The 27,490-nt window shown below is 33.8% G+C and overlaps 1 protein-coding gene across 2 annotated transcripts; it reads left to right on the forward strand.

Annotated features, from left to right (window-relative positions):
* Arr1 (arrestin 1) lies at positions 1–27,135 on the forward strand. 2 transcript variants are annotated; one of them, XM_076507155.1, is made up of 11 exons: positions 1–202; positions 3,571–3,631; positions 7,020–7,264; positions 10,366–10,493; positions 15,168–15,388; positions 17,125–17,208; positions 17,363–17,435; positions 19,923–20,066; positions 20,878–20,964; positions 24,196–24,303; positions 26,447–27,135. In XM_076507155.1, the coding sequence occupies exons 1-11, from the start codon at positions 155–157 to the stop codon at positions 26,553–26,555; spliced, it is 1,308 nt and encodes a 435-aa protein (XP_076363270.1). In that variant the 5' UTR covers positions 1–154; the 3' UTR covers positions 26,556–27,135. The 2 variants fall into 2 exon arrangements, with proteins under 2 accessions (XP_076363270.1, XP_076363272.1); XM_076507157.1 differs by lacking the exon at positions 17,125–17,208 and having other exon boundaries at positions 3–202.
* The last annotated feature ends 355 nt before the right edge of the window (positions 27,136–27,490 follow it).

A 27,490-nucleotide genomic window follows, 5' to 3' on the forward strand; every position in this document is an offset into this window, starting at 1 on the left:
AACATCTTGAAATTCTCACCGCTGGCCAATCAAGAGATCTTGTGTTTGCAAATTAAATACAACTGTGTTTTAAGTTATCTCTGAACTAACCACTCGTTAGATAGTTCGTTCGTTTGTTATTCGGCTTGACGTTCGGTAACTTCGTCAACCGAATATGGTTGCTACTTTCAGGGTCTTCAAAAAAATCGCCCCTAATGGAAAGGTAAGCTCAAAGGTGCCAGACTTGTAGGAACAAATATTAGAAATTTAAACACTTAATTAATTCTACAGAATATTTAGAAGATGAAAGCAGAAGAAGAAACCTACAATGCTTAATTTCTGAAGATAAAACGCACTGATGAGAAATTTAATGATGTAATAATCTAAAGAGTTACGAATAACAATAGCTTTTTAATAACGTAAATGTACTAAATTTTTACCAAATAGCGATAATTTATACTATGAAAAAACATACTAAATGGCAAATAAAGTGTAATAATAGAATTGTTAGAAACATACGTAAGGACAATTAAAGTGTAATGGTTGTAAAAATGCGTACATAAAGTTGAGTTCAAAGAAATAGTTTATACTGTGACAAACAAACTGACCGATGAGTAAACACTGACAGTTTATATTGTGACAAACAAACAGAACACTGACAGTTTATATTGTGAGAAACAAACTGACCGATGAGTAAACACTGACAGTTTATACTGTGAGAAACAATGGTGTTTTGAATTAAGCACAAAGGTACACAATGGGCCATCTGTGCTTTGCCCACCACAGCTATCGAAACCCGGTTTTTAGCGTTGTAAGTCCGCAGACATACCGCTGAGCCACTGGGGAAGCCTGAGAAACAAACGTGGAATGATTAGCAAACACCGACAGTTTATACTGTGAGAAACAAACGTGGAATGATTAGCAAACACCGATAGTTTATACTGTGAGAAACAAACTGACCGATGAGTAAACACTGATAGTTTACATCGTGAAAAACTAACGTGGAATGATTAGTAAACACTGATAGTTTATACTGTGAGAAACAAACTGTATAATGAGTAAACACTGATAGTTTATACTGTGAGAAACAAACTGTATAATGAGTAAACACTGATAGTTTATACTGTGAGAAACAAACTGTATAATGAGTAAACATTGATAATTTATACTGTGAGAAACAAACTGTATAATGAGCAAACACTGATAATTTATACTGTGAGAAACTAACGTGGAATGATTAGTAAACACTGATAGTTTATACTGTGAGAAACAAACTGTATAATGAGTAAACACTGATAGTTTATACTGTGAGAAACAAACTGTATAATGAGTAAACACTGATAGTTTATACTGTGAGAAACAAACTGTATAATGAGTAAACACTGATAGTTTATACTGTGAGAAACAAACTGTATAATGAGTAAACACTGATAGTTTATACTGTGAGAAACAAACTGTATAATGAGTAAACACTGATAGTTTATACTGTGAGAAACAAACTGTATAATGAGTAAACACTGATAGTTTATACTGTGAGAAACAAACTGTATAATGAGTAAACACTGATAGTTTATACTGTGAGAAACAAACTGTATAATGAGTAAACACTGATAGTTTATACTGTGAGAAACAAACTGACCGATGAGTAAACACTGATAGTTTACATCGTGAAAAACTAACGTGGAATGATTAGTAAACACTGATAGTTTATACTGTGAGAAACAAACTGTATAATGAGTAAACACTGATAGTTTATACTGTGAGAAACAAACTGTATAATGAGTAAACACTGATAGTTTATACTGTGAGAAACAAACTGTATAATGAGTAAACATTGATAATTTATACTGTGAGAAACAAACTGTATAATGAGCAAACACTGATAGTTTACATCGTGAAAAACTAACGTGGAATGATTAGTAAACACTGATAGTTTATACTGTGAGAAACAAACTGTATAATGAGTAAACACTGATAGTTTATACTGTGAGAAACAAACTGTATAATGAGTAAACACTGATAGTTTATACTGTGAGAAACAAACTGTATAATGAGTAAACACTGATAGTTTATACTGTGAGAAACAAACTGTATAATGAGTAAACACTGATAGTTTATACTGTGAGAAACAAACTGTATAATGAGTAAACACTGATAGTTTATACTGTGAGAAACAAACTGTATAATGAGTAAACATTGATAATTTATACTGTGAGAAACAAACTGTATAATGAGCAAACACTGATACTTTATACTGTGAGAAATAAACGTGGGATGATTAGTAAACACTGATAGTTTATACTGTGAGAAACAAACTGTATAATAAGTAAACACTGATAGTTTATACTGTGAGAAACAAACTGTATAATGAGTAAATACTGATAGTTTATACTGTGAGAAACAAACTGTATAATGAGTAAACACTGATAGTTTATACTGTGAGAAACAAACTGTATAATGAGTAAACATTGATAATTTATACTGTGAGAAACAAACTGTATAATGAGCAAACACTGATACTTTATACTGTGAGAAATAAACGTGGGATGATTAGTAAACACTGATAGTTTATACTGTGAGAAACAAACTGTATAATAAGTAAACACTGATAGTTTATACTGTGAGAAACAAACTGTATAATGAGTAAATACTGATAGTTTATACTGTGAGAAACAAACTGTATAATGAGTAAACACTGATAGTTTATACTGTGAGAAACAAACTGTATAATGAGTAAACAGATAGTGTGTAGTATGAGAAGATGTTGAGGAAATTTGGTTGTAATGTAATATTACTTTAATCATACGTGATGCTGAAGAGAAATTGGTCGTTTCGATAATTTTTGAGGTAATTAACAATTGTTTTGTACCTGAATAAATAATTAAAGATAACACTAGTTTTCTACACGGATTACTTAACATTAGTTTTCTACACAAATACTTACCACAAAGTTAACACTAGTTTTCTACACAAATACTTACCACAAAGTTAACACTAGTTTTCTACACAAATACTTAACACAAAGTTAACACTAGTTTTCTACACAAATACTTACCACAAAGTTAACACTAGTTCTCTACACAAATAGTTATTACAAAGTTAACGCTAGTTTTCTACATAAATAGTTATTACAAAGTTAACACTAATTTACTACACGGATAATTACTACAAAGTTAACAGTAGTTTTCTTGATAGATAATTGCTACAAAGTCAACACTAATTTTTTACACGGATAAATACTGCAAAGTCAAGTTTTGTTTCTTCTTCTTATGTTCTAAAGATAAATGAATAATAGTTTCGTGCGTAGCTAAATATTTTATATGTTAGGTAAGCATTCCTTTAATACAGTTTTCTTTTAAAGTTGAAACGCCATCCCTCATTGAGTTTCGTATGACTGACTATAAAGTGATATTTTTAATGCAAAACTTAAAATTAGTTCTACATAAAAGCAAGTTCTTTTAAGACTAAATTTATTTGTTTCACAATTCCAACATGAATGCTAAAGTACAGTAATAAAACAATGTAAAATGAAACTGTAAAAGAATCTGATATTTTTCAGTTGTTTTTTTTATTATTATTCCTTTGTTTTAGCTAGCCTTGTACCTTGGAAAACGGGACTTTGTTGACCAGTTAACCAATGTGGACCCCGTGGGTGAGTATGGGTCTTATTGCTTTTTAAAAGTGTTGCTAGAACCCATAAGAAAAGAAATAGATTGTTTTCTGGAAGGTTCGTCTTTCTGGTTGGTTTGTTTTGAATTTCGCGCAAAGATACACGAGTACTGTTTGCGCTTGCCCTCCCTAATTTAGCAGTGTAGGACTAGAGGGCTCTTCCCTCTAGTCATCACCACCCTCCGCCAACTCTTGGACTACTCTTTTACCAACGAATAGTGGGATTAACCGTCACATTATAACATCCCCACGGCTGAAAGTGCGAGCATGTTTGATCTCACGTGAATTCGAACCCGCGACCCTCAAATTACATGTTGAACGCCTTAACCACCTGTCCATGTGAATTCAGAAAAGCTCCATCTTAATTATATGCTGTGGTTATTCCTGTGACCTTACGGTCTCCTGAATATAGTGTAATTTTTTCCACTGAAACACGTGGAGTTTTTAATTGTATATTTTACTTTTAGCGTATGCATAAATTTTCGCGCAGTTTCAAAAGTTTAATGTATTTACTTATTCTATTGGCTCCATCTTGAACCAAGAAACAAAGATAATGTTATACCTTTTTCGGAAGACCTATAGTTTCTCTTCACAGCAAGACCTACATATAATATAAGGTTTTAAATCAAGCTAATGTTATAATCCAATTATGAATGAAAACATGCCGGTACATGACGTATACAAACAGGATATCCATGTTAGAAGTTTTCCCTTTTTTGGTGATTACAAATTTTGGTTTATTTACTACTCATGATTATGAACCCCCTATTCTCCTGTCATTATTTAAACTGATTATTTAAAGATATATAGATATCATTAAAACTAACCTAAGCTTCCTATAGCCTTGTTGATTATATAATAAACTTATCACCAAAAGCAGTGAGTGCATCGTAGCATTAAGGAATGATATCATCATATTTGTGTCTCATCTTTGTTTTATTATATTTTTATGTAAAATGGTAAACTGATATCAGTACACATTTCAGTGTTTTGGGGTAACCATTCAAAAGGTTTGAATAGTCAATTGGAGTTCTAGCATTATGAGGGCATTTTCTTGCAGAATTACTATTTATTATTCAAAACTGACGAAAAACCAGATAACTTTGATAAATAATACAAATTTAATGATCAATAGAAACAGAGCCATAACTTATACTTATTTGAATAATTTTGTTTTTTGGTTTGTTTTGAATTTCGCGCAAAGCTACACGATAGCTACCTGCGCTAGCCGTATCTAATTTAGCAGTGTAAGACTAGATGGAGGGCAACTAGTCATCATCACCCACCGCCAACTCTTTGGTTACTCTTTTACCAACGAACAGTGGGATTGATCGTCAAATTATAACGCCCCCACGGCTAAAGAGCGACCATGTTTGGTGTCACGGGGATTCGAGCCCGCGACCCTCAGATTATGAGTCGAGCGCCCTGATTACCTGGCCTATTTAAAGAAACACAAAATAATTTATTATAAAAGCCTGACGAAAAAAACTAGGTAATTTTAATAAGATAATACATATTTAAATTCTTAATGATGAAGAAAAAAACAAAACCATAACTTATATTTATTTGAAGAAACACAAAAACTAGACAATTTTAATAATATAATAATACGTATTTATAGTCTTAATATTGAGAGAAACGATGCAAGAATTAACATTTATTTAAAAATCACAAGATGTGACAACAAAATATTGGTAGCTATAGGAACCGATCTAACTTTAACGTGTTTTTTAAATACCCAGTTCTGATTAAAATCAACAGTGCCTAACCAAAAACGTATTTTATAGCTTTAAAACTATAAATGTTTCAAGCTCCAGTTTTTTAAAATATTGCATCGTCAAAAGAACACAATGATATATTTTTTCAATTCAATTTATTGTTCTAATTCAATTTAAGGAAGTTTTTTAAAACTAAGTTTTTATTTTAAAAATCTGTTATTCACTTTGAACAATACTAAGTATTCGTTCAAAAGTCAACTTTAGACAGAGATTCGAGAACTTTCGCAGGCTAATGCTAAAGGCACTCCACTCACAATTTGCGGGCCATGAGGTCAAACCCATCGTCGAACATGTTCGCCCTTAGAGCAGTGAAAGTGTCAATGTAACAGTTAATGGATAGTGTTGTTTGTTGGTTGAACTTAAGCACAAATCTACATAATGGGCCATCTGTGCTCTGCCCACCAAAGTTTTAGAAATCCGATTTCTACCGTTGTAAGTCCGCTTACGTACTGCTATGTCACTTTAGGAAGAGAGGCAGAAAGGTGTTGATTAGCTAGTTGACTTCCCTTTAGTCTGTTCTTTAAGATCGGGGTCGGTTAGTACGGATGTTCCTCGGATAGTTTTGATAGAAATTCAAGTCAAATAACAAATGAACACAGATTTTTACTAACCCTCAAATTACGGACTTTTTTTTATGAGATTCATTTTACACAAATGCAAATAACTTGTGAAATAAAGTAAATGAAATCATTCGTGAGGGATACAGTAGACTTCAATGATACTTAGTAGGATAAAATACAGTAATGATGGTAATTTTGTTGACTTAATTGTTATTTGAGACTCTTCCAACAATAAACTCCTAGACCCAAAAACAAGTTGATATATAAATAGTAAAGAAAAAGAAAACTAAAAACCGACTGTATTGGTAATTTTAGGGTTAACTCATTTTTCAGTGGCTGTATCGGTAATTTTATGGTTAGTTATTGGCTCAATGACTGTATCGGTGATTCTAGGGTTAACTATTTGTTCAATGACTGTATCAATAATTCGAGGGTTAATTATTTGTTCAGTGGGTGTATTGGTAAAACTATGTTTAATTCGTTGTTCAGTGACAGTTTTAATAATTGTGGAATTAACTCTATTTATTCACTGTATCGGAAATTCTTGATTTGGCCACTTACTTGCTTAAGTTAGATTTGTTTATTAAAATAGATGAAATGTGTAGCAGTAAGATGCACTTATCTAATGCTCTGCGATCTTCTGTACAAAATAAATTAAACCACTTTAATTGGATATTATTTAACAAATCTCCTTGTTTAATTTGATTTAGTTCTACAAAAATATTTCTTTTTTATTTTTCGGTATGAAACAGAACATTTTTTATTGGATACTTTTCATGGTAAGGAAAACTGAATAACATTTTATTTTATTACAGTTTACCGTGTGACGTTTTGATCATTAACAGGTACACAAGGTACTAACTGTGAAAGCTGTAAATTGTAATAAAACTCACTTTATTGAGTAAATCCAAAATGAGACTATTATGACAAACTTTTTGTGCATGTTGTTGCATAATGTGCAGAGACAGATAGAAAAACCGAAATATTTTTGATTTGTCACAAAACAAGTGTGTTCATTTTCTTGTTTTCGTAGATGGCGTCGTAACAGTGGATGAAGATTACTTGAAACACCGGAAAGTTTTTGGACAAATTATTGCAACCTTCCGGTACGGAAGAGAGGAAGATGAAGTCATGGGTTTACAGTTCGTCAAGGAACTGTGTATGGCTTCTGAACAAATCTATCCTGTTCCTAGTGAAGAAAAAAGTTACACTTTGACTCGTATGCAAGACAGACTCTTGACTAAACTGGGTTCTAAAGCCTTTCCATTCCAGTTCCAGGTTAGGCCTACAACCTCGACGTTTTACCTTTTCTATTCATTTTTGTTAACTTAACCAGAAGTATCTTCATCCTAACTATAGAACAGTTTAATTTTAAGTTAATAAGTTACGCATCTTGACCCACAAATTATTTCTGTTGCAGATAATATGAATCTGCTTAATTTTGTTTAATCTGAATCAGATGGTTTTTGGTTTTTTAATTATGCTTTCAGATGTAAGAAAAGTGAACGGCCTGAACTTTTGTTTAAACTAACCTCTCACGAACAAAAATTCTTCGCTTGTCTTAGCCAAACTCGAGGTGTAAGATTCGTATCGTGGAACCAATCACCATAAAGATTAATAACATAAAAAGAAACTTAATTTACGTTATACTAATTTTCACACCACGTTTTAAACCAACTTCACTGCTTTCTTGGCTGTTAATTATTCATTGACGTTATGTTTTTGTTCCATATTTAAAAACTAAAATTTCCCATTCCTCTCGTCGAATTTCAGATTCTTGATATTGTTGTATAAAGATCATGCTTCAAATTGACTTTTTCGTTTGTTAAAGTTATTGAGCTTTATTATAGGTTATTTCTTATTTAACAGTTCTCGTGCTTATTTCCAATCTAGCTGCATTTTTTTGTTTTTATAAAGTTTGAGTATATTATCGTTTTTACTTATTTATTTTTGCCCAACATGGTCAGATTGTTAGGGCTCTTGACTCCTAATATGAGGCTCGCGGGTTCGAATCTCCGTCACACCAAACATGCTCATTCTTTCAGCCGTGGGAGTAGGCGTTATAAGGTGCGGTCAATCCCAATATTCGTCGATAAAAGAGTAGCTCAAGAGTTGGAGATGGGTGGTGATATCTAACTAGCTTCCTTCCCTGAGAGGGCAGCAGTCTTTCAGTGCTAAATTTGAGACGGCTAGCACATATATCCCTCGTATATCTTTGTGCGAGATTCAAAATAAACCAACTTTGTCCCCCGCCTTTTGTTTATGTGTGTACCATTCTCTCAAACTGACTTTTATGTTTAAAATTCCAGTTTAGTCTTTTCTTCAAACTGGATTTCACGCCAACATTTCCAGCTTAGTTTGGACTGGATGTCTCGTGTGGAGTTCCAATTTACTAATGTTAAGTGTACTTTACTAAACCGCAGTGGGATAGCGATAAGTTCACGGACTTACAAAGCTAAAATATAGAGTTCAATTTCTCACAGTAAACACGGCAGATAGCCCAAAATGGCTTTGTGCTAAAACAAGCAAACAAACAGAAACTGTATTTTACTCTTATAGTTAGTTTCTCTAATTTGAAATAAGTAGTGTGTTTGTTATCGTATTTTCTTGTTCAGGACCAATATACTTTTTAATTTAATGTCAGTTGTAGTTAAACTCAGCTATTAATAAGTCACACATAGCCCTAATATCTTACTTTTATGGTGTTCTCACTTTGTTTTAAATACCCTCAGTGTAACTAGTGGTATTCATCATATGCTCATAAAACAGTGCTGGAATTTTTTCTACCTTTGGCCAATCTTTATACACACACACAAAGAGACTGGACACATGGTGTGGAAATAACTGTTCTTTTTTCTTTGTACAAAACAAACGTCACCTTCAAAATTAAAACACTTGAATAATTTTTAGTATGTATTTTTAGGATTTGCCCCCTTTCGCCAATATAACTGTAGCTCTAGTAAGATAAAAGTGAATTGTTTATTTGAATTTTAGTTAAGCACAAAGCTACATAATGAGCTATCTGTGACCTGCCTTCCATGGGTATCGAAACCCAGTTTCCAGAATTGTAATTCTGCAGACATACCGCTGTGTCACGGGGAGGGTATTTGAGTAAATATTGTGTGATGAGCACAATTTAGTACCCCTGGTACAGTGGTAAGTCTACAGATTTACAACGCTAACATCAGAGGTTTGGTGGACTTAGCAGATAGCCCGATGTGACTTTGCCATTAGAAAATACACACAGCACAATTTTATAACTCTTAAGTCTTAAAAATCAAAATCTCGATAATAATCATCTTTCTGAGTCTGAGATCTGTAGGAGTGCATGCGAAAAAAAATATCTTATTCAACCTGGAAGCCTGCCATACAAAAGAAAACATTATAGTACATACCAACTTAATTTTCTGGGTGCACACACTATCCTTGTGGTAGAAGACCACTCTCATGTTGACAAGGAGTGGGCCATGCCTTTATGTAGTCCCATGATCCTCTACTTCTGTTCATACCATATTGATCTCTTTTAAAGACACGATCGACAGACTCTGTGATTCACACAACCTGTGAACAACTAAGATGAGAAACATTTAGTGGTTCCTTGAACGTTCCTCTAAACCCTTAAAAATGACAGTCAAATTAAAAGACTGTCTGTCAGATATGGGGGTAAAAGGATTCCTGCATTGTACACACTTTTATTATCAACTAAATTACAGTTTTTAAGTCATTCACAGATTACCTCAACAATTTAGTTAATTATTTCAATTAACATTTACATGTTCTAAAAGCAATCACGTTTGTGATTCAAAGTCAATTTCAATAAATTTAAATAAATATTTTTTTGTTTTTCTTAGTTCCAGCTTGACTGAAGCAGCTTCTGTACAACAACAAATACACTTCTCACATGTAAAAATAATGTATATAAAATATCTCCACCATTGATCCTAAAATTAATGTCTTCAGAAGTCAACGTAGAGTGGATATTTCGTTATAAAACCAGTTCATCAATTTAGGAGAACTAACAGAATAAAAAAGTTTTTGCAAGCAGATGTAATACAGTATTTGTTGTATTATTCAAATGAGATGTACTTATTTTGTTAATTTACATATATAATACTTAGTCTTAGGTTTGTTACATTTGACCTCAACAAATTCTTTGTTCTAATTTAAAAACAAATTAAATTTTCACCAAATGCTGTGGACTCAGCAGATAACCCAATATGGCTTTGCTATAAGAAAACACACACTTACCCAGTGTGATTTTGTGTATGATAAAATACTATTATTATTTGAAATATTGATATGCCCTACAAATTATATTTATGTTTTTACCAAACCTGCATAGAAACGTAATAGGTTTAACCAATTATTTTTTTCCATAGATCTCGTCAAATGCTCCGAACTCAGTTACTCTCCAACCAGGACCAGACGAAGGTGGTGCTCCATGCGGTGTATCGTATGAGTTAAAGGTTTTTGTGGGCGATTCTGAGGAAGATAAAAGCCACAAAAGGTAACACTGTGTACTCATTAGTGCAAAAGATAAAATAAAAATATCGTTGTTGTTGGATGAAAACTGATGTTTTGAAGCAATTGACGACAAATCTATTGTAAGTTTTTCCCTCCATTTATCTCTAAACTTTGTAACCCTCTGTGGCCCTGTATCTGTATCTGTGGCCCTCTTACAGATAAGATAGGTACGTTTCCATAACAGATATTTGTTGTTTCAGTGGCTACAAATTATTTTTATATGCCGAAGTATAGTAATTAATACTTTCATGTTCCTGAGAAACCATACTTTACAAAAATGAAATTTATCATTTTTTTTTAAATTATATAAATTCCCAAGATCTACGTAAATATTCAAGTTTAACCGAGAATTATAAGGAATCGTTCAGTGGTTAGACTGTGATGTTGAAGGAACAGGAACCCCCTTTCTCTATCTCCAACTCTCTCTCTTGATTTTGAAGGGAAGGGAACACCCCCTTTCTTTGTTCCTCTCATCTAATTGTTTCTTTTAACCTGTAGAGCAGAAACAAGGAGTGATGGAGAATGGAAAATAGCCAGATGGTTAAGACATTCGATTCGTAATCTGAGGGTCGCGGGTTCGAATCCCCGTCACACCAAACATGCTCGCTCTTTCAACCGTGGGGGGTTATATTGTGACTGTCAATTTCACTATTCGTTTGTAAAAGAGTAGCCCAAGAGTTGGCTGTGGGTGGTGATGAATAGCTGCCTTCTGTCTAGTCTTACACTGCTAAATTAGGGACGGCTAGCACAGATAGCCCTCGAGTAGCTTTGTGCGAAATTAAAAAAAAAAAACAAAAACAAACAAAGCTTCGCGCGAAATTCAAAACAAACCAAACAAAATATTCAGAAAGGGAGGGGAACTAGTGCTGTCAAGGGAATAAAGGGGAAAAACCTAATATGTAATATTACAGAAAATAATAATTAACATTATTGAACAGTTCCCAAGGATAATGTTAAATCCCAATTATGGTATCTCCAATAATTTTCGGCCATTAACCCTTGGGTCTACCTATTTCTATTACATTTCCTGCGCAGCGTCTTCACTGCGAACATTAAAAGCAACCTTCTGTACAATCAATTCTAAATCAAACTGATGGTCCCTGAACAATATATATAACTAGTTGTAAGTATTGGCAGTAATATAAGGAAATAATTGCATTTTCTGTGTTAATTTTACATTCTAAATGAATAAAAGAAATGGAAGAATTTAACAATCTTTTTAACACGTATAATGTAAAGGTTCAGCATTTTTCTGTTTGTTTTTCATCTTATTAAGTGCCCCTGGTGGTGAGCTTTTTAAAAGGTTCATTATTGTAGTATAAACTTAACTTTTTAATTAGATGAAATTCTTCAAGATACTTCCATGAAATTACGCATACAAATGCACAGAACCACCTACGTCATTCTGTTTCCTAAAGGTACATAGTAAGAAACGACACATCAACAATTTAATTACCCTCTCTTAGCGCTCCTGGTAGAGAAAGTTAAATATTCTGTTTTGAGATTAAAGTCAAGAAGTAAAGAATTGTTTATAAAACCATCAGGGTTACCAACATAGCGTGTACTTTTGGTTTTCATATGATCAATCTAAATATTTCTTATTTGCGAGTTTTTTTTTATCCGTATGATGCCCCCTAGTGGCTCAGCGGTATGTCTGCGGACTTACAACGCTAAAACCAGGTTTTGATACCCGTGGTGGGCAGAGCACAGGATAGCCCATTGTGTAGCTTTGTGCTTAATTCAAAACAACAACTTATCCATATGGCCTTAGAGGAATTTTAATGGGTGACACGTGCCAAGAGAAAAATAAAGTGTTGTCGAGGTTTAGAGGTGATTTTGTAAAGATCTCCTTTAAGTATCACCAACAGATGGCGAATTCCTCCATAATAGTTGCTCCCTTTCGACACAGACCATAAGCATCCCCTGGTGGCTCAGCGGCTACTCTTAAGTGCTAAAAGATGCTCTCATTTTAATATAGACCATAAGCAAAAGCGCCTCTTGTGGCTCAATGGTAAGTCTGAGTTTTATAAGTTCTTCTCAGTTTTACACAGACCATAAGCAAAACCGTCCCCTGGTGGCAAACGGCAAGTCTGAGGACTTATAGCACTAAAAATCATATTTCGATAGGAAGAGCACATATAGTTCATTGTATAACTTTGTGCTTATCAAATAATAAATAAACAAGTAGAAAATAGCGTGCTGTTTGTCGCAGTTGGCGATATTTGTCGGTAATATCACAGGCTTCCAGTGGCGCAGCGGCATGTTTCTGGACTCACACCACTAAAAACAGGGTTTCGATACCCGTGGTTGGCAGAGCACAAATAGCCCATTGTGTAGCTTTGTGCTTAATTCCAAACAAATAAATAAAAAACAGGCTTAATACTTCTAAGCACCCAAAACCTAACTCTTTACCTGACACCACTTGTTCGTCTTTATCTTGACCTCTAATTACGACGTAAAAATCAGCAGATTATTTGTTCTAGAACAAAGCCACATTGACCTATCAACTATGTCCACCACGGATAATCGAACCTCGGATTTTAATTTTGTAAGTTCCACAAACTCACCTCTGTGTCCCATCGGAGGGCAAAAAACTCAAGAATTAAATTTTATACACTAACAAAAATGTTGATATGTGAAACCAATAAAAAGACCCCCAGTAGCACGGCGGTGTGTCTGCGGACTTACAACGCTATAAACCGGGTTTGGATACCAGTAGCGGGCAGAGCACAGATAGCCTATTGTGTAGCTTTGTCTTCAGCTTCAAACAAATTCAGATTCAGGCCAATCAAAACTATATGCTAGTTGACTTTATATATCTTACTTTGGGTAGCTTTGAATTAATGAAAACGTATTTAAGCTGTTCGAAATTTCACATCAAGCTAAAATCTCCTTTTTATCTCAGAGTTCAAACTAATCTTCGATGCATATTATGAAACAGATAAGACCTGTTATTTTTACTTATTTGCCAAATTCTCATAACAGTATGAAACAGATAAGACCTGTTATTTTTACTTATTTGCCAAATTCTCATAACAGTAAATGGCTTCTATCTTGAAATTAATGAGTGTTTTTCAATCTACTAAGAGTACAAATGTCTTATAAAATTCAAAATACGATGCGCAGAACGTAGAACAAACGTTAAAATTGGACTAGAAGTTAACATGTTAAGCTGTGAATCTAACTGTTTATGTAGTCTAGGAGTTAACATATCAAACAGTGAATCTAATGGTCTATGGCTTGCGTCTTTTTGCCGCAAAATCACACTTCATACTGTGGAGCCGTGTTTAAATTATAAAAGGAACGGTCAAACCCAAAGAGTACTTCACGAGTTGGCGACGGGCACTCTTGACTGGCTGCCTTTCCTCTAGTCTATCATTTCAAAACTATCTCTCTTTTGTATCTTTGCGCAAATATTGAAAACAAACAAGCAAAACAAATAAATTGATACTTGAACCTTATCTTTGGAAATACTCAGTCTCGTTAAAAAATACTTTTAAACGTGAAATTTATATTGTAATGCTAGAATCCACGTGGACACACAAGATATCCGAAAATGTAAACAAATCATAGTTTTTATCCGCAATACTGAAAGCGACGCCAAAAGAATGTTTTAACGCCGATTTTCATAAGATACAATCTAGGTGTAACGAAATATAACACCGTAATTAGTTTGAGGAATTTCGAATAAATCTAACCATTAAGCCTACAGAAGAGGATAAAAAAAACAACACCGTAATCGATAGCATTGACTTGTAATTTTAATTGACAGTTCCTATATTATCTCTCCCGGGCGCAGGTTGGCTCTATAATTGAGCTTTTAATTTCGGAGCTGGTGTTCTGGGATCGAATCTCCACAATCCTTCAAAATATTCTCCGTACTTTAAACTATGGTTACGCTATAAAAATGATAGTCAATTCTTCGGCGTGAGGAGTGTTTGTCTGCCTTTCTTGTGGTCAATAGTTTAAAATTAGAAATGACAGCTGATAGTCTCAATATCTTTGGTCACTATAAAAACAAAAATCCTAAATTAAGGGTATCATTTCTTTTTCAGGAAACAAGAATACACCATTTTTAAGGATTCGACAATGATAATATTGTTGTTATTATTATTGTTGTTTTGTTCTTTTAGTGAAAAGCTTTACAAAGGTCAGTAGATTTGTTTTAGAGCATAGCCACTAGAGGGACAACAATAATAACTAAGTAAACAATTTTTTTTTTAAATTTCGAGCAGAGCTACACGAGGACTATCTGCGCTAGCTGTCCCTAATTTAGCAGTGTAAGACGAGAGGGAAACCAACTAGTCATTACTACCCACCGCCAACTCTTGGACTACTCTTTTACCAACTTTTGGTGGGATTGACCGTCATATTATAACGCCGCCACGGCTGAGAGGGCGAGCATGTTTGGTGCGACGGGGATTCGAACCCGCGACACTCAGATTACGAGTTGAACGCCCTATCCCACCTGATCATGCCGGGCCTGTAAACAAAAAAGATTAATATTACAAACGTTAAATGCCCCGCCATTTTGAATTTCATGTTATGAATTAAGCTACCCTCGTATCTTATTGATATTTTCTTATTAGATAATGATATATGTAATTCAATCGAAGAAGTGATTAAGTCGATAGTGTAATATAGTTTTATTTCTCAGGAGCACTGTGAAATTTGGAATTCGGAAGATTCAATGGGCCCCCATTAAACAAGGGCGACAGCCTTGTAGTGTTATCCGCAAAGAATTTTTACTGAGTCCTGGAGAACTGGAATTGGAGACAACTCTGGATCGTCAGGTGTTTCATCAGGGGGATCCCATTACTGTTAACATATCAATTCGAAACTACTCCAGCAAAATCGTTAAACGAATCCGGATCTCAGGTGTTTGTTTTTTTTTCTTTTTAGGATTAACACTGATATAAAAAGATCAAACGAATCATATCTTATATTTGTTTACAAACTTAACATTTCTTCTTTCCAATAATATACTCAAAATGATCAGGCGAATCCAATCTCAGGTCTAGTTTACTTAATAGCACTTTCTTTTTCTAGGACTGTCTTCAAAACCATCATACCAATAAAGATCTCAGAATCGGTTCACTTAATTAAACCACTCCTATCTACGATTATATTAGGTTGAGGAATAATTCGTGAGCGTTTTTAAATAATTTCATTCAAGCATTACATGCAAGACTATACAATACTTCAATGCATGAACACATTACACCCAAAACATTTATTATGATACTTTATTTCATGTAATACCTAGATATATAGTATGCATTGTTTTAAACGAAATTGCAAGAAATTAAATGCGAAAAGCAGATGGTGTCGAAAATTCTCGATTTTGTCCACTTGACATTCCATTTAATGAGCTGAAAATGAAAGCAAAAATTAAAGACATATGAAAATCAAACACACCATCTATTAGAGGAAAAAATTATCTACCAAATACATGAAATATTTTGCGAAAGCGTTTCATTTATGAATATATTTTTTTTACCTTGAAAAAACGCTCACGAATTATTCCTCAACCCAATACATAAACAAAAAAGAACCCAGATCTCAGAATCAGTTTCTTCAATAACACCGTTTCTTTCTAAGATTATACCCGAACAAAAAAATAAAATGAACCCAGATCTAAGATTCAGTTTGCTAAATCACACCATTTCTTTCTAAATTTATTCTAAAATCAAAATAACAAACGAATCTAAATTTCAGATTCAGCTTACTTAATCACATCATTTCTTTCTAAGTTTATACTCAAGTTAAAAAAAAATCCAATGACTCCAAAATCTGAGATTCAGTTTACTTAATCACTCCGCTTCTATCTGGGATCATACTCAACCACAACGATCAAATAGATCGGGATCTCTTGTTCAGTTTATTTAATCTTATGTCTTACTTTTTAAGGTTCTACTCAAACAAAACAAATCCCTGCCTCAGGCTTAGTTTATTTAAGATTTTTATAACATGTTTTATAACATTTAACGTAAAGTCACGAATTTTACCATCTTATTTTATTGCCAAACTTCAATTATGCTTTGATGTTTTCGTCTGTAAGGTCATGAGTTATGTTCATTTTATCTTGCTGTTTAAGAGGTAAAGAAAGTCGTGTAACGATACTTATAGTTTGAAAGATCAGGAAACTGTCTCTGTTAGTCGTAAATTAAATGATGAAAAATAAATTTACGTTGTGTATGCTTACGTACAAAAGAAAATTTGTCAAGTATAATTACGCCACAAATTATTTCTACACAGTTTAATACCGGTAGGGTCTATATATTTCATGTTGGTCAGTGATTTTATTTTTTTCTGCACTCATGAAGAAGAGACCTAAAATATTGCATTGAATCACTCATTGTCTTTCTCTGTAGTGTACGAGTTGGATTCTAGCAATGATTAGTGAACTTAATTTAATGTTGATGACGGCATCATACTATAATGAAACTCTTGCTTATGTGATACTGGAAAAAACCTTTCTATTACGCGATGTCCAACCCCAAACTTCACGAAATTTTTATCCTATGTGCGCGTAGATTTACAATAGGGATCGCGATTTTCTCGTTTCGCCTCCGTTTCCCGTCACAAAGGACTTTCTTTTTCTCCATTCTCAGGGTGCAGATATGACGTCATGAGTACGTCACACACGGATCTAATGCACTGGCAGCACGGGAAATCGACTACTTTTTGTGTAAATGGTACGTTATTAAGGACAATTACATGCTTAAATGAAAATAAGGTGTAAAAATGTGTTTCAAAAGCCGATTTCTCATCAGTTGTTTGAATATATTATCTTGTTTGTCTTATAACTGCGCTCTAGTTAACGTTGGTTTTGTTTTTTGTCTATTTCAGCGGTTCAAAGCATTGATATATGTATGTTCGCTAGTGGTCATTATAGAGCTACCGTGGCATGTGTGGATATGCAGTAAGTACTCACTCTTAATTAACTTGGTTCATTTCAGTAAATACTGAATTGTAAGTTTGATAATATCAGAAATATGTGGTGATAAACTAAATAATTTTAACAGGTTAACCAAGTTTGACATGATAAGATGGTATAATTCAAATACGGCCGCATAATCAGCAGTTGATTGCGTGATCGTTTCTTAATCAAAGTTTCAATTTCTAGACTTAAGGTCAGATCTAGCTCAAGAGAACAGAACAAGGAGTGATGGAAAATGGGAAATAGCCAGGTGGTTAAGTCACTCGACTCATGATCCGAGGGTCGCAGATTCGAATCCCCGTCGCACCAAACATGCTTGCCCTTTCAGCCGTGGAGGCGTTATAATATTACGGTTAATCCTACTATTCGTTTGTAAAAGAGTAGCTCAAGAATTGGCGGTGGGTGGTGATGACGGCTACCGCAGAGAGCCCTCGTGTAGCTTTGCGCGAAATTCAAAAACCAATGAGTGAAATCGAACCCCAAATTTTTAGTATTTTAAGCCAGGAAATGTGCAGCTGATTCACCGAGAAACAATAGTGTGGGATATTAATTTCAACATAATATAATTAATGTATTTATTAGATGTGAGCTGTTGCCAGTTTGTGTTCTTCTACTTTGGATTCAAAACACCTCACTATCAGCATCTTAAATAATAAGTAGGAGTTAGATGTGATTACAATGGCATAGCAGGGTTTTCCACTCAGGAGGAGGTGCAGAAGATTTTAGCGGGGGACAATAAAATAAAAGGCTAAAATTTATCTAAATTTTTAATCAAATTGTCATTAAAACAAATCAAATGGGGGTAATAGTGTTTATAAAAGTTTTATTTTTTATTAAATGATACAGAACGTGTTTATTATATCAGGTCGTTCCTTATGTAATGTCTGATTTTAAGTTCAGAAAAAGAAAAGGGATTCCAAACACTTTTAGTATTATTTAATCAATAATGTATGTTCCATTATTATTAATTACTTCCTGCCAATGATTCACAAGCTTCTGAATGCCACTTCTATAAAATTCTTGGGGTTTAGAGGAATAGAATGTAGAGAGGTTTGTTTTGACATCTTCATGTGTTTCAAGCTCTTTTCCATCAAGATAGTTCTGCAAACTTCGAAACCTCTTTTTTTTTCACTGTAACATTCAAGAGCTCTAACAGTTGACAGTAGAAGTCTGATGTAATCATTACATTGAGTGGCGGCAACTCAAACTGGATCACACTAACAATATTCCACCAAACGCCTAACCAGACTTTCCTAGAGTGGAGGTCCATTTTGGGCTGTACTTTAGCCAGTTTACCTAAAGTGAGCCGTTGTCTGCGACACTTAACATTTTTATAAAATATCTGTTTTTCATCTCCAGTCACTAACCTGTCCAGAAAGGTGAGTTACGTTCACGAGAGTACAAATGTCCACTCTTGCTCTAAGATTGGCTTCTGTCAAATCAAAGTGGATCCATTTTTCAAGTTTTGACACCTTTCCAAGCTGTTGCAGCTGACGGTGAACTGTTGAATTGATTGAATTAGGCTTCTGTGCTAGTTCTTCAACTGTTACAGCACAACCTTCACCAAGTGCAAGTTATCATTAAACTAAACAGGATGACCTGAACGTGGCACATCACTTAAGCTGTAGTCACCTGATCTGAACTCCTAAAACCACCTTCGACATTTTCTTTCATTGAGAAACTCCGCACTGTAAACACCTTGAATGTTTTGTGTAGTTTCTGCTGCACTGTTGCCTTTTTTAAACTCATAAAGCATTATATGCCTTATGTTCTCCTCAGAAACATCCATCTTCATAAGAATTTATTTGATTAATGATCTGAAAAAGTGGAGTTGGGTTAATTTCTTTTATGTGTCTGAACATTTTTATACACTTCCTACTACATATTTTAGTCGTTAAAGCCTTTTACAAAGACAGAAATGATGATGCACTTTCTGTATTAAATTTTCGGACATTAGTTATGGGATGACCTGATATATAAAATCTGAAAAATTAATATGTAATCAATGTACCTAGATTTTTCAGGGGGTGGACCCCTTTTTCCTACACCTCATATGATTACTTAAATCTGCTATAAGATTCCTCAACACATCGTTATTGACATCTTTTGAAGATTACACGATTTTTACTCATAATTAATGTTTATTGTTAAGTACAAATCTGCACTCTACGCGGATCTAATCCTGAATTTTTGAGTTATAAACCCTTAAGCCACTGAGAAGGAATTTTAGAGTGATTCGTTAATCCATATACAAGAAAGTTGTAATAACAACTGTTCAGATCTAATATTTAAATACAAATACTCAAAGAAAAAAATTAAAAATATAACATACAACATGAAACATGCAAAATATTCATACAGTTTCTGTGTAAAATTGTAGATTGTTAAAAACGGTAACTTAAGAGACTAGAATGCTACGCCGTTACTGATATAACTTCAAACACAAAAACCTTTGATTTCCAATCTTAGGGACGGCTGTCCCATCAGTCCAGGTTTTACTCTCCAGAAGGTGGTGGAAATCCGTCCTAGTCTGGAGTACAGTTGCGTCAAGAGGGGTGTCGCATACGAAGGCCAGTTGAAAAATAATGATACCAATCTAGCCTGCTCTACCCTGTGAGTTTCTTGATTTTATTATTGTGACAGACAATAGGTAACTAAAACATTTTATACTTCTGACTTGGAATACTGTATTGCTATTGCATTTTCCAGGTAAACCAATCTAAGATGTTTCATTTAATATTAAATATATATATATATAATAACAGTTGTGTATTTAGAATAATAATGTTTGTACTGTTTTTCCATTACACAATCCAGTAGGAAGAAAAAATTCCAAATGTTATATAAACTTTATGAGTATTTTGAACTTGAGAGAAAATAATAAACCAATGAAAATCACGTGAACAATTCATATAATGTGAGAAATGTAACACTGGTTCAACATCTGAGAAGTTCTGTCACTGAAGAATTTCTAGTTAGAATATAAGTAACAATGACACTGGTCTAATATTTGCTAAGTTCTAACACTGAAGAATTTCCAGCTAGAATATAAGAAGTAACACTGACACTGGTCTTATATCTGCAAAGTTTTAACACTGAAGAATTTCTAGCTAGAATATAAGAAGTAACACTGACACTGGCCTTATATCTGCAAAGTTTTAACACTGAAGAATTTCTAGCTAGAATATAAGAAGTAACACTAACAATGGTCCAACATCTGTAAATATGATATAAGGTGCACTCTTTTTCAGTAAAGAAGCAAGTAGTTTTTCTGTAAAAAACAAAATTATGATAATTATAACGTGTGTTAGGTTTACTGTTTCTTTATACTTACGTATTTGTTTATACAGTTAAGTAGTTAAGTGTGATTATTTTCAGTCTCATAATTTATTGCGAGTAAAAATTATTGTTATATTACGTCCAGCTTTTTGGATCAGGAGCACAAAGATACATTCGGCATCGTGGTTTCATATAGCATCAAGGTCAAGCTGTTCCTAGGTGCACTGGGAGGGTAAGTAAGGTGTTTTAAGATATCAAATTATTTTGGGGTGCATGGAGTAGAAGGACATTCTGAAACCGATAGCACCTTGATTTTTTACAGTACCCGGAATATTAGATTACATTTCGAATGTTGTGTTGAAGCAAACTGTATTACTTGGACTAAATTGCACGTTAAAGTATTTTTTTAAAACTGATTTCATATTCTTCTCTGTAATTCTGATAAATTGATCCTTTTTTTTTTCTTCCTTCCTCCCCCTCCCGTGGCTCGTCGGTAAGTCTGAAGGTTCATAACCCAAAGAACCGGAATTCCCTTTCCTTCACTCGTTTGTTGCTAAATCCCTAATGACCTCATTAGATAATAATTATATACCCTGGTCTGTAAAACGTAATAATTGACTCATTTAATTGACTAAGTACTTATTTCCTTAATTTCAAAGCCAATAGTCTATGAAAGGAAATGGAAATGTGCTGCTTTTGAGCAAAAATCCAAAAATAAAATAGTCCACGTACACTGCCAGCTACCATGGCAAAAATTATGGTAGTCAATACAGCCTATTCTGGGATATGGATGCTGACAAACACAAACCCCTAAAGGATTATATTTATAGTAAGATAAAATCAAAGAACATCACCGCAGCAAACAAAACAGAACTACTCTGGGTCGTAGTCAGTTTGTTAAACATTTATTAAACTGCATGATTTTTTGTTGTAAAGTTTTCAACAGAAGGGGGCACTAAAAATAGAAAGTAACTAATTCCTCATTAGAAAAAATAAGATTAGCAAAAAAAAAAAAACACTAACCTTTGACTGAATATATTTTAAATGAAATAGCCGTGTTAGGACACCACGAAACTTGCAAAATGAAAATAATTATGCTATTGTAATGAACTCTAACGACAGAGGGCACTGCGTCAAATAAAAATTAAGAATTATATTTCGTAAAATAAATTGCTTCAAATTATACAAGTAAATATAGGAATTTGTTTATTTTGAATTTTGCGTAAAGCTACACGAGGGCTATTTGCGCTAGCTGTCCCTAATTTAGCAGTGTAATACTAGGGGAAAGGCAGCAACTCATCACCACCCATCGCCAACTCTGAGGCTACGTGTTTAACAACAAATAGTGGGATTGACCGTCACATTATAAGGCCCCCACGGCTGAGAGAGCGAGCATGTTGGATGTGACGGGGATGCCAACCCGTAACCATCAAATTACGAGTCGAGTGCCTTAACCACCTGACCATGCTGGGTGCTATAGGAAATAAAACATTACCGAGGAAATACAGTACATCCCATTTAAGGCCTCACATACTAAATAAATAAAAAACTTTAATTTTTCACTAAATATTACATCCAGAATTATTTAGGAAATAAATATATCTCAGTCATATTACAATGTATGATTAAAACAGTATTTCATTACAAAAATACAATGTATCGTTAGTACAGTACGTTATCACAAAAATATATCATTGGTACAATACAGTATTATAAAAATATAATATATGATCAGTAAAGTACATAATTATAAAAATACAATATATCATTAGTACAGTATATTATAATAAAAATACAATATACTATTAGTACAGTACATTATTAAAAATACAATATATCATCAGTGCAGTACATTATTATAAAAATACAATGCATTATTAGTATAGTACATTGTTATAAAAATACAATATATCAGTAGTACAGTACATTATTACAATGTATCATTAGTATAGTACAGTGTTATAAAAATACAATGTATCGCTTGTACAATACGTTACACAGTACATATAGAATAATAATTTCAACAATGTTCAGACGATAATGTATATAAACATTTTATATTGAATTTATAGGATTGTATATAATTTATCTCCAGCTTTTATATGTGAAAATAAATTGTTTGCTAGTAGATACAGACCTACTTTTAGTCATACTTCAGCACCATTCAATTACATTGTTTAAGTTATTCAGCTCTACTGCTTACCCCTAAGTGTTCTCTGCCTTCTTTCTCCTTCGTTTTTTTCTTTTATTTATTTATTTTTGCATACATATTGAATTTTTTCAACGTTAATATGTTACGTTATACTTACATCTTACATATATTTTCACATAAAATCACCGAAACTGGATTATGTGTAATCCGATAGATCCAAAGTAAAATGTTTATTTTCCCAATTTCCATGGTCGATTTTTAAAAGACAATTTAATATGTCTACCCAGAATTTTCTTGGCTTCTACTGAAATTAAAATTGGTTTTTTAGAAGCGTTTTAACACTAGAGGATATTACATCAAAAATTTCTACTGTATGGGTAAATGTTGTTTCTACTTGTAACACATCGTACATAAGTGACTTCGAATCCCCGTCACACTAAACATGCTCTCTCTTTCAGCCGTGGGAGCGTTAAAATGTGATGGTCAATCCTACTATTCGTTGGAAAAAGAGTAGCCCAAGAGTTCGCAGTGGGTGGTGATGACTAGCTGCCTTCCCTCTAGTCTTACACTACTAAATTAGGGACGGCTAGCGCAGATAGCCCTCGTGTAGCTTTGCGCAAAATTAAAAAACGAAACAAACCTTTTATATATGTGTAGTGTGCTGAGTAGCTGAAAATACTGTACTAGAGAACTGCACCACTTACCTCACGCTGAAAGGTCTCCTAGGACTTACAATTAGAAGCAATTAGAAAACTTAACTTTAACGCATCCGCAACTAAATATGGCGCTGGTTTAATATCACACTAAAAATCTCTCCCTCCCCTGTATATGTTTCACATTGGAACGTTTTGTCTGCCGTTAAGCGCAAAGCTACACACTGGGCTCTTTACTATGTCCACCACAGATAATGGAACCCCGTAGTTTAGTGTTGTAAGTCCGGGGAGAAGGACATTGAAAATAACAGCTGGAAAAAAAAAACGTGTTACAAATTTTTACCCACCCAACACCCCAGTAACACAGCGGCGTATCTGTGGACTTATATCAGGTTTTAATAACACAGATAGCCAGTTGTGTAGGTTTGTGTTTAGTTGCAATCAAACAATTTAAACGTTCAAAATTTGTTCTTTGGGATGTACTTGAGAACATGCTGTGATTTTATTACTTTTGTGTTGTTAACCGTTAGTATTAAAGGTAGATTTTGTCCTAAAATATATTGACATAAGTTAAACAAATCCTTCGTATCGATACAGCGAGTGGTTGGATTTTCTCATCATTATGTAACCTGCATGCGTGATTGTATTTTATCTACAGTGAGGTAGTTGCCGAACTACCATTTATCCTGATGCGACAGAGACCCACTAAGAAGCTTGAAAACACTGACCCTCAAAACGTTGACCTTGGAGTGGAACAGTTAAAGAGGTACGTATTAATCAACAAGAAGGTAAAAGTGTAATAGAGAAAAACAAATGTGTTTTCACAATTTTTTTTTTTTACTAATTGCCTTCATTTTAATTAATTTTGAAGTTAATAGTTAATTTTTTTCTCTTTGTGATTAAGTCCAAAACTACACAATGAACTCTGCCTGGCCCGGCATGGTCAAGCGTGTTAAGGCGTTCGACTCGTAGTTCGAGGGTCGCGGGTTCGAATCCTCGTCACAACAAACATGTTCCCCTTTCAGCCTTGGGGAAAGATATATAATGTGACGGTCAATCCCACTGTTTGTTGGTAAAAGAGTAGTCCAAGAGTTGGCGGTGGGTGGTGATGACTAGCTGCCTTCCCTCTAGTCTTACACTGCTAAATTAGGAACGGCTAGCGCAGATAGCCCTCGAGTAGCTTTGCGCGAAATTCAAAACAAACGAACGAACTCTGCCGACCACGGGTTCGAAACCCAGTTTCTAAAGTTGTAAGTACGCAGACGTGCTGTACCTCTGAGCCACTGGGAGGCTTTTGTGTTTGATAAATAGTGCTTCTATCTTATAAAATCGTATAAAGCTTATTTTTTGATGAATTTGAACACAGAAAAAAAATATTTTTATTCGATTATTTAAAATAGTATAATTTATACTTTACTTTTTCATATTACGCGATTCATATAAAATGTGCGTTGAGAATACGCCTCACAAGATGTCCATTTTTCGAAACTTTAATACTGCCATTTACTGAATAAATAACAAACGTAGATTAACTTTTATACGTTATCCAACGCATTTGTGTTTCTTATGATCATTTGGAAGAAAAGGGAAATAAGCCGCAGTATTGTGTATTTCACATTTAAAAAAAAAAATCTACATTTTTATCTTAGACAGGATGAGTTTTAACACAGGTCGGCACTTTTTAAATCGTTTACGTTAAAATTATTTTAGAGCCTTACCACGTAGCTACAGTCCATGTCCAGTCGTGCTTTGTTTGACGAGCGTACAGCGTAACACAAACTCCAGTCGTGCTTTGTTTGACGAGCGTGCAGCGTAACACAGACTCCGCCGTTAGGCTGCCATATGTCCAAAGCACACTCCTTCTCCTCATGTACAAGGACCGCAGTTCTCCGGAAACCGTTTAAATAGTCCATTTGTAGAGTAATCATTAGTTGCTGCATCCAGCCTATTCACTGGCGTGTCTTTGTATGAAATAAAATAATAGTCATTTTATTCTTCATCTGCTTGCTGTATGCAACGGTTGAACGAATATAAACAACTTGTATACGCATAACTTACATGTTTTCCCTGGTAAATGTCTTTATCATGTTGCATACTGTTTTCTAGGGCACGTGGACGGCTTTTTCCAATGGTTTATGTATTCGTGGACCCTAGCTTATACAAGGCACCGCACCTCACTTACCATGCCTAGTTTGCTTATTTGAAGTTAAGTACAAAGCTGCACGATTGGTTATCTGTGCTTTGCCCACAACGGGTATCGAAACCAGATTTCTAACGTTGTAACTCCGCAGACATACTGCTGTGACACAGGTTAAAGTAAGAGTTATTGCGGGTCTCTTTCAGGATTGTCATTGTGCCTCAATTTCATTCGTATTTCTGTTGTTGTTTTTTTTAATACCATTATGTAGAAGGAATATCCCCATCTTAGAAATTCTAAATATATCTCGTGTACACAACTTATAATCTACGTTTATACATGTAAAGCGTCCAAAACTGCTGTTACTTGGACTTGTCAAAAGCAGTCAATTTTTGGTTGCATCACACTAGATGACAACCTGACAACCGAACCTCTTGCAATGAAAACAATGCTGTTGTCAAGAAGCACGTTCCTCAGATAGGGCATCACTGGACATGTTTATATGAACCGTAACGAAGTTGTTAAGTGCCAAAATAGTCTCCATGCTTAGTCAACATGTCCAGTTAAATAGAATAACAAAATCGAAGCATTTTATGTTTGATATTCTAAAGATAATAATACGTATTTTAGATACATAATAACTGAATTGAAAAAAATAGTTTGTTTTGTTTTTTAAATAAATTGCGTTTTAACAAGGTTTGCAAGGAATATCTCATTTTTGTAAATATTAGTGTGGTAAAACGTTTTTAAATAAAAATTACATCTTTCTCAGCTCTCGTGAAAATACCATCGACACTGACGATCAACTAAATGACACTGAAGACAACTTTATCTTTCAAGACTTTGACCGATTAAAGCTCAACCCTGGAAAACAAGATTAAATAACGATATTGAGCTAACCATTGGCAGACACCAACATGATATTTTTGTGTTATATAGTTAAAAAGAGTAAATAACAATTTATGAATATAAGCTGAAAGTTATTGATAGATACATTCCATGAATAAATTTTAATCGCGATTTAATTAATGACATAGTTTCACTTTTTTTGTGAATTACACATGCTTAAATACAGTCAAATACTATGAAATAACACTTTAAAGTTAACATAATTGATTTTCTTTGTATAGTTGATATATTGTAAGTTATAATAAAACTTTTAAATACAGTGGTCTTACGTGAAAAGTAACGAAGACAATTTAATAATAATCTAGATTATATTTCAGCAAATTAAATCCACCTTTGTGTCATATCTTTACTTGATTTAGATATAAATATTTTTATAAAGTGCTTGAAAAATAGATAGAAACATGTGATAGACATTTCTGAAACTTAGCAACATAAAACTTAAGAAATATATATTTCCTTCGTATCTTAGGCTTAATATATGTGTTTATATATGTATTCTAGGGAGTGAAATTTATCTATTAGATTATAGAGTAAACCGTATGATAAAGTCGATTGGGTGAATTGGTGATTATTTGTTTCACATATTTATCTTACCTATAAATCTATATTTACACGAAAAGCCGTATTTTAGTAAAATGGAGTACTGTTCCAGTGAGTAGAAATGTGTTTCTAGAAATAATAAATTTTCATTCATAGACTTCAAAAACTTAAGACGCCGCAAGTGATATAAGTAATTTTTATCTGTATTTAACGTAAAATTTAAAGCCATATGTTCTATAAGAATATACCAATATGAAGGTATTCCTGCTAGTGAATTACATAACGAAGGCGATTTTTGCTTTTCACCGACTCAAAAAAAGTCTCAATTCTTATAAATAAAGGTATTTTTGGACCTAACTTAAGAAAA

Source organism: Tachypleus tridentatus, chromosome 6, assembly GCF_004210375.1.
Source record: "Tachypleus tridentatus isolate NWPU-2018 chromosome 6, ASM421037v1, whole genome shotgun sequence".
In the NCBI taxonomy this organism is placed as follows: domain Eukaryota; kingdom Metazoa; phylum Arthropoda; class Merostomata; order Xiphosura; family Limulidae; genus Tachypleus; species Tachypleus tridentatus.

Coding starts and splice junctions, on each gene's coding strand:
- Arr1 (XM_076507155.1), top strand. CDS start 155: ATGGTTGCTACTTTCAGGGTCTTCAAAAAAATCGCCCCTAATGGAAAG. Junction 3,632..7,019: donor AACCAATGTGGACCCCGTGG/GTGAGTATGGGT, acceptor TTGTTTTCGTAG/ATGGCGTCGTAACAGTGGAT. Junction 20,067..20,877: donor AATCTAGCCTGCTCTACCCT/GTGAGTTTCTTG, acceptor TATTACGTCCAG/CTTTTTGGATCAGGAGCACA.